This window comes from Juglans regia, chromosome 9 (genome assembly GCF_001411555.2).
Source record: "Juglans regia cultivar Chandler chromosome 9, Walnut 2.0, whole genome shotgun sequence".
In the NCBI taxonomy this organism is placed as follows: Eukaryota; Viridiplantae; Streptophyta; class Magnoliopsida; order Fagales; family Juglandaceae; genus Juglans; species Juglans regia.
The window spans coordinates 16,956,391-16,964,810 of NC_049909.1; the positions used below are offsets into that span (position 1 = coordinate 16,956,391).

The window sequence follows — 8,420 nt, forward strand, 5'->3', positions numbered from 1 at the left end:
CAAGGTCTGGAAAAGGTGGTTGCAAGAGGACAACAATAAAGACACAATTCATGTAACATTATTCATCATCATTGGCGGTAAAAGTGTTAATAGTTGCATGCCAGAATTGAGTGGAAGACTCCAACTAATAGAAAGTTGTACTCAAATTGGTGGTTTCGGTTCTGTTATTTTCGCCCATATTAGATTAGCATTCTGACATAGTCTAATCATTTTGAGCCTGAAAGAAAAAGGAACATAAAAAAGAAAGAAAGGAAGAGAAAATGGTCTGTTTCAAATTGGTATTCTAGCATGTTCATGTTGTTGTTTTCATTCTGTTAGGATGCTGCTTTTTTAAGGATGAAGTTTACTTGTTACTAACAGGTAGTTGTGGTTGTCTGTCAATCTTTGTATGTTTTTAATGGAATCACTTATTTTCTCAGAGAACCCTCAAGCAAATCATACATTTGAAGTAAACTTCATGTGCAGAGACTGATCATAAAGTTTAATGGGCCATTTAGTAAGACTTTTATCCCAACTTTTTGAAATATATACTGATGTACCATCTTTTGGAAACCCCCCCAACTTTATCCCATGAATGGGAACCAGAAAAGAATAAAAGAAGTTTCAATATCATTGAGTAATATACATTTGAATTCAAGTGCCACTAATTGGAAAGAACAACCAACGATGCAAATAAATTATAATTCAAACTGTAGCAAACATTACTCGAAATTTAAAGTGCAGAAGTGAAACAGAAGCACCTCAAAAGAGACCACAAAAAGTGCTATCTAATAAAATCAGTTTCCAGGCCAAAGTTCTTGAATTGTTCCCCGACCCATCTTCACTTCGGCAAGAATCTTGAAAAAAATACTACACTTGTGTGACTTTATAACCCTTTCCTGGAATCCTTGCAATCCACAAATCCTTTTCATGCACACTATCTACTTCTCTGAGATATATTCTCCCGCCCCCTACTGCATTGCCCTTGACACCTACTTGTTGGCTTCATAAAGTATGGAAAATGCGCATCTGTCTCGCTTTTCCTTACCAGGCAAACAACTAAATTTGTTAGTCAGAGTCAGGGAAATCCTTTTTATCAATTGTATGCCAGTAGTTCTATTTGACAGTGAAATGAGAAAAAAGAAGCTCATTCTCTTTCTGTGAGCTGATGCATATATTTTTATGAAAGCAGCAGTGTTGGGCTTTACAGACAACTCTTTTCACATTATTGAGGTGAATGAAGTGACAAAAATGATTTTTGTCATTTTTGGACTCTTTTCACTCCAGTATAAGCTTGCAATTTTAGGACTGCAAAAAAGTTCGACCTCTTCAATGGTAGCCTTATTATCATCTCCAAGCAGAGACTCTTTCACCATCTTCCCTCTTTGCATATGACAATTCTAATCTAGATTTAGGTAGCTTTAGATCTCCGATTCCTGAATTGGTGTCGATGATTTTTTGGTATACTTTATCATCTTTGTCATTTTTAGTAGATTTGTCTGTAACTAAAATCACTTTCTTTCATTGTACTTCCTTCAAATTTCTTTTTTCCCACTTCATTTCCCTACTGATGGATTGAGACCATGGCCACTGACAAATGTTTTGGGAGAAGTCCTTGGAAGAGTTAGCTTAGGTCCCTCTTCCATGTCAACATTATCATCCCCTCCCTTAACCTTCCATTTAGGTTATCCATACATTTTCATTAGCCACATGCATCCATCATCATTAATATCAATTTGAATTAGGGACTACTATTACTCTATTTTATTTATTTATTTATAATGAAGTTTATTGATCGAGAACTCCCACCACAATGTTGATATAAGCTTTATTCAATGTTGATGTTACCACACAACTTCACGAAAGCAAGCAAGATATCTGATCGAGAACTGAAAAATCATTAGTTTTTGGTTCGTGCCATTTTGACTCAAAATATACTCAAATGAATCAATATCTATATCAGAATGACAACTTAATTAAATATCTTTTCTACTATTCTGCCCCATGAGATGGAAAATTGTTCTGATCAACAATGATTTGTGGTCTCTCAGAAGTCACAACAATCTGATCACAATGTTTGTACTCTTTGAAGCATGCTTTTCTCCCCAATTCTTCAACTTCCTCGATAATGTGATCGAGTTTTGCCACCATCTCTACAAGCAAAGAAGCAAAAGCAGCAAAAGGAAGTGCTTCCGAGAACTCAAGGCTAGTTATGGCAATCTTACTCGACAGTCGCCTTAAGAGCTTCAACTCTGCCTCCTTTGACTGCTCAGAAACCCTTCTGTTTTTCCATTCAAGCAATGTAGAAGGGTCAGCTTTTACACCCGATAATGAAACTTTGGAGTCCTTTTGGTGTTCTTGGCTTGCATGTGCAGCTGCAGCTGCAGCTACGGCAAGCATGTTGGAGTCTTGATTAATTTTGGAGCCAAAGAAGAGCCTTGGTTGGGAAGTTATAGCAGTATTGAGGTCTTTTAAGGCTTCCTGAAGATGATCGGAAAGTATCTCCGGAGAGCAATGGCAGCGTTTTCTTATGCTATCGGCAAGTTCCATTAGTACTTTTGTTACTTCCCCTGCAAGTCGAATGCAAGGGTCTTTGAATAGGGCTCGTACAGATTGAGGCGCCTAGCCAAAAAACAAAACAGCAAGTAAGAAATCAGGAAGAAAACGTAAAAAGAACATCAAATGCACTTAATATATCACAAATCAGCACTAAAAAAATGTTAGTTCAAAGGAGCTGCAAAACAAAAAATAGTAAGAGAAAGTTTGTTTCAAAGTGCATTATAATGTTGCTTTTTTTAAGATAATATTTGTCCCCACTAATAACGGTTTGCATACGGGTTATAAACGAATTTACCTTTCAAATATATATAATGAAGCCTAAAACAAGTCTATTTGTCTAACTACGTTATGCACATACAAAATTAGATCTCGAATGTCCTCAGATTTTGCTATTCAACCAAAAAAGTAGAAATATGTTCTCTCGAGAACGAACTGATTCTAACAAGTTTTGAAGAAATAAAAAATTTGAGAGAGAGAATTTCGAAATTGAATTATGGGATCCTAAATTGGTTTGCCAATAGATCTATTTATAGATGACCAAAAATGCGAACGAAATATTACTTTTCGTTTTTTCTGAAAATTGTGTTGTTGTCATATATAAGACATAACAATTGGACTTGGTTCAATGGTTACCTCGTTTGCACACCCTTTGAGGGTCTCAAAGCATTAGTAGTGGACTCAACAAAGTTATATTTTGGTCAAAGTTTAACTAAATTGCATAAAAACTCACTGTAATAGACTCCACAAAACTATAATATTTTCAAATTTGATCATTTTCACTGGCCAAATCTATTGAATCTAAGTTGTTGGCTAAATATTATTTTGGCATAAAAAATTCCCTCTCCCTCATGTTATATATTCGTTTTGTGTGAGCTCATAACTCCAAAAAATTCATCTTTATTGCAAAAGCACAAATTGCCCAAATCTCAAACTCAACCATAAAAGACGGTCAATTTCTATCAGTCATCAATTCAATGACGTGACATCATCTTACTGGAGTGCTTTAAATTCTAGTTATGCAATATTATGATTAGTTAATGAGAATTTTTTCTCTTAAAATCTAATATCAACTTTAGCAAATTAATGTGTTTTTTTTTTAATAACAAATAAATATTTAAATTACAATTAGAATTTAAATAAATGAAAATATCTAAATCAAGATTTGGAAATTCTGTTATTTGATGTTATTAAAAAGTGATTAACTAAATTTATAAAAATGAATTTTCTAATCAAATTTTGTTAAGTCCACTGTTAATGCTCTCAATTGCCACACAGGAGTTTTCTCCATAAATATTTTAAAAAATCCATCTTGACATTTGACTCGATCTCCATCCCGATAAACCAAGAGCATCAATACAACTAAGCCAGTGAATGGCTCATGTTTGGACCCAACATATTATAAACCTCATAAACTTTACATATATTCTCTCTTCCCACAACTTCCAAAATCAAAATATTATTAATAAATATAATAATTAATTAATTTTTTTAAAAATATTTCCTACAAAAATTAATAATACCTGAATTTCGGTCTGCAAACATCCATGTAGAGCTACAACTGTGTAGCAAAAATGGCGGAGAACAGCCCCCAATTTCAGATACTGCTGTGATGGAAATTTATGACAGTATCTTGAGTGCCTTGGCTCCCAACTTGCATGTAATGCCTGCTTATTTCACATTACCATCATTCAAAAAACATTGAGAAGTTAGTAATTATAAGTATATCTGCACTATATTTTCTTTGAACACAACAAGCTCAACCAAAACTGTTCGAAAAACTTACCAGTGTTTCATCAGTGGATTTTGAGTCCAAAACGGCTTTATAACCTTCGTAAATGGGATCCTCTGAAGACTCATCCTCGTTTATTTCTATATTATTTTCATTAAAGTATTCTTTGACACAAGCTGCAAAATAATTTACATCAGTACTTGGCCCAAATAGCATAAGAGTTTGCGTACATTCAACTTCATATATATGTGTGTATATATATATATGTATGTATATAGTTTCTGCAACTTGAAACAAATTTTAGTACGTACTATCTATAACTCAACATATGGAAAATGTCTGTATGATCATTAATAATCATACCTTCTATAGATTTTGCTAGCCTTTCAAGCTTGGACACGGTGGAATTATGGAGGTCTTGCCCAGACCAATTTGGAAAGATCAACAGAGTCATGATCAGGCAGAGGCCACAGCCAATGGCAATGGTATAGAGGCGCTCAAGTGCAATCTTCAAGACGCTCTCAACACGGTAGCTCGATACAGTTATCAGATTAAAAGTCAAGAGAAATATCACAACACCATAGTCATAGTTCTTCTTTATGAAGGGAAAGAACCTCGTGTATGTGGCCGTAGCTCCTGCCAAATCGGATACAAAATCGAAATTGAAAAATAGCACAAGTTTAGTACCAGCTTCTTCTGTATTAATGCAACAATTAGCCTCAAAAAAGAGGATGCATGTGGAGAGAAAACTGTACAGAAAAGTTAGCTGAAGCTAGCCACTGAAAGGTTTAGATCTTAAGTAGTTAGCTGGTAAAACTAACCGATTAGAAAAACTGCAGCTCCAATGAAAATAGCTCGAAATATCTGGCCAGATTCATCTGCAATGTACTCCATTAAGAAAGCCAATGATCCCGCTAATAGCGTACCAAATCCTCGATTCAGTCCTTTGCATAAAGTTGCCCCTGTAATCCGATAATGTTAATCCACAGTTTTAGTAACGAAGTGATCTTGCATTAATTAAGGAGCTGACGAAAAAAAAAAAAAAATTGTGCTAAGAGACTAACCTACTGTAAACTCGAGCACAAGAACCACAGTCATGACAGCCCAAATGGCATTTTGTCCAATCCCTTTGAAGAGTGAATCCATGAGAAATAACAACGAAACCAGCGTCAAAGATATACCAACTTTCAAAGAGTGGATCACCCTTCTTGGATCATCGCGTCCCAACTTCCACATCTTTTGCCACACCAAACCAGGACATCTTTCTACTTTCTGGGCAAACTTTTGGATACGTTTCCCCCAATCACCATTAGTTTTAGTGGAATGATCTCCAGTTCTGGCCATCGGCATTTCCGTGTCTGCATGAACTTTGGGGCACATTTTTCTTGACTGGCCGGAAACCAGCAAAACGATAGTCACCAATGGTAATGGGATCTTTTAACTGTAGAGAAATTCAATGGTAATTCTAAAGGAAAAGGTCATGATGATTCCCAGTATTTATAGACACCATGCAACCAACCATGAAAAGGGCAACATTAAATAAATAGGGAGAAATTGATATATTTGTTTGGCTGTCGGTAAGTTTCGTAGCACAATGAAACTCACCTTTCAATAAAGAGGCCGGCGTAGTGGGGAGAGAAGAGGGGGCGGGGGTGATGATATGATGCCATTCCTATGTTCACATGCATTCCCCTTTGCGTAGACAGAAAGGTCGAGTACGTCGCCGTCACAAGGACTAAAAGTCAAAACGTCATGGTAGGAACGAATCTTATTTCAGAAGGTTATTCAATTAGCGGGTTAATAATTAGGTAGTATTCATGATGTTACCAGAATTTGTTGGTTTTCTGCTTGCAGCATAAGCAATTTTTGGTGTTTGTGTTTGTATAGCTCTCGGGTTTCTGTTTCTGGCGCCTGCATGGTAGATGATCGATGCAGTGTTCCCTGGTGTAGTACTGTATATCATGTATATGTTGATCTATCTCTGGAATACTGAGTCATGATTACTGACGCATGGGTCTTGCTAGCTTAATGGATGCGTTCATCATCGAGTGTCCCCAGCTGAGGCATTAATGTAATCGATATAAATGTATTATGATGTGAGTACAACCAGGCTGGTTTGTGTTTACAAGATTGAATTGATGTATGGCCCATCATACAGGTGGTGGCCTGATGCCCTTTAATTCACGTACATGAGTAAAAATATATCTTGACTTCTTATTGAGTCAAATAATCAAATTCATGTTCAGCATCTTGCATCATGAGGTGCATGGAAGAATCATGACAAGTCAAAAAAAGAGTGAATTAAATTCAAATAGAAACAAACCAGAGCCGGTGTGCGTGTCTTCCTCCTTGCCAACTTTTTTTTGACTTCATGTAGTACTCCAGAATCCAGAATGGTCCATCCTTTTCTCTCACCGAAAGTGATTTCCTAGCTAGGGATATGCATTGATCTGCATGACAAACTCATCCTGCATGCATCACAGACAGAAGGAGATCTAAGTTTTAAGAACAACTTTCTTAAGAGTACTGCAGTTTTATCTAATTTCCAGCAAATAATCATTTTGATACTTCCATTAATTCTTGAGTATCCGGCCTTTGCATGCCCATTTGCCATTTCACATGCAGAAGCACCCAAACTCCAATATTTAAAAAAAAAAAAAAAATTGATTGATTTGCATAATTAACAATGGCTCACTTATGAATGTTGGTTTGGAAAAAAAATTACAAGGTATTTTCTGTTTTCAATAGGTAGTTGACACTTGACAGTACTGTTTCAATCAAGTTAAGGTACAGCCAATTAGCCGCACCTACTCCTCGTTATTTGTCAGATTGTCCTAAAGAACCGGTCCAGCCGATCAGGTGGCTGTACGTACGTACGTACGCGTGTGGGTGCCGACATCCTAGCTGGTTGACCTAACTGAAGCGGTGCAGTACTTATAAGTTATGGATGGCATTATTCCGAGAGATGAGTTCTTATCGTATTATTACTATTTATTATTATTTATAAATTTCAACACATAAATTACATTATTATTCAACTCATCTAATCTTATTTTTAAATTTAAACGGAGCCTAGAGATACATTTTTAAAGTCATTATAAGCTTTAATGTTAGTGGAGTATCTTAAATTTACCGTTCAATCTTATCATTTATATATTTTAATTTCTTTTATTTAAAAGTTAAGAAAAATGATTATTAATAAAATTATATTTTTTTATAATTAAAATTGTTAAAAAATTAAAACATAAAAATAAAACATTTATAATTAACAGTACCCTCAATGAGTGTAGCACGACTAATGCAACTAATTGCCCTAGTATTTCTAACTTGCGAAATAAGGATGGGGACCTTATTGTTAACCTTTACAACAACTTTATGAAATATGGGTAAGTATTTTTGTTGTAGCTACTAATCATTTCACACACAACTCACTATATTTATATTTTATTTTTTTTAGTTTTATTTTTGCTAAACTCTTTTACTTATTATTCCTAAATCACATAGTTATTAAGAGAATAAAATAAAAAAAAATATGTATAATATGTGATGTAAAAATAATAAATAATTTTAATGTAGTGTTGTTGGTTTTTGTGGAGAGATCTTCCCGTGCTTTCCCGCTACTTCTTTGTGTGAGTGTGTAACTTTTTTTCTTGGGAGTAGGTAGAAAAGCTTTTGAGGTGGAGTAGACAAATTGGATAGGTTAATTAACTTCTTGTCGTGGGATTATTATAATTTTAAGAAAAATCAAAATATCAATCCTTTTTAAAAATAATTGATATTAAATATTTTGTGTAAAAATTATGACTTTAAAGTAAATATAATTTGTTTTCTCTCTTTTCGAGTTATTAGTTGAAACATTTCCCATAATATATGCCTTGATTGAGATTTGGCTAGCACAATCTTTTATCGAGGACAAGAATCGTTTATTATAAATTAATACACGTGACATTTATTACGACTTCCGCTTAAAATATAGAAATTTGTTAAAAATATTGATACGAAAATTTGAAAAGTTAATATAAAACAAAGAGCAATGCTATATACAGTCCTTATTTAGAGATTATATTACAAATCTAGTTAATTTTATCTTTAATCTTTTTCAAAATTACAATAATATTCTTATTAAAATGTTATTTTTTTTTCCATTTAATAA

General features: G+C 34.3%; 1 protein-coding gene across 4 annotated transcripts; it reads right to left on the minus strand.

Annotated features, from left to right (window-relative positions):
• Positions 1 to 1,800: 1,800 nt before the first annotated feature.
• On the minus strand, positions 1,801 to 6,936 carry LOC109007406 (aluminum-activated malate transporter 12-like). Of its 4 annotated transcripts, XM_035694275.1 has the most exons (10): positions 6,836 to 6,910; positions 6,591 to 6,735; positions 6,095 to 6,325; positions 5,873 to 6,002; positions 5,332 to 5,708; positions 5,089 to 5,229; positions 4,631 to 4,903; positions 4,322 to 4,443; positions 4,059 to 4,202; positions 1,801 to 2,601 (listed from the first exon to the last, which is right to left on the minus strand). In XM_035694275.1, exons 5-10 carry the CDS (start codon positions 5,645 to 5,647, stop codon positions 1,972 to 1,974), a joined length of 1,626 nt encoding a protein of 541 aa, XP_035550168.1. In that variant the 5' UTR covers positions 5,648 to 5,708; positions 5,873 to 6,002; positions 6,095 to 6,325; positions 6,591 to 6,735; positions 6,836 to 6,910; the 3' UTR covers positions 1,801 to 1,971. The 4 variants fall into 4 exon arrangements, with proteins under 4 accessions (XP_035550168.1, XP_035550169.1, XP_018842617.2 ...); XM_035694276.1 differs by having other exon boundaries at positions 5,873 to 6,325; positions 6,591 to 6,860; XM_018987072.2 differs by lacking the exons at positions 5,873 to 6,002; positions 6,095 to 6,325 and having other exon boundaries at positions 5,332 to 5,656; positions 6,591 to 6,936.
• Positions 6,937 to 8,420: the final 1,484 nt, after the last annotated feature.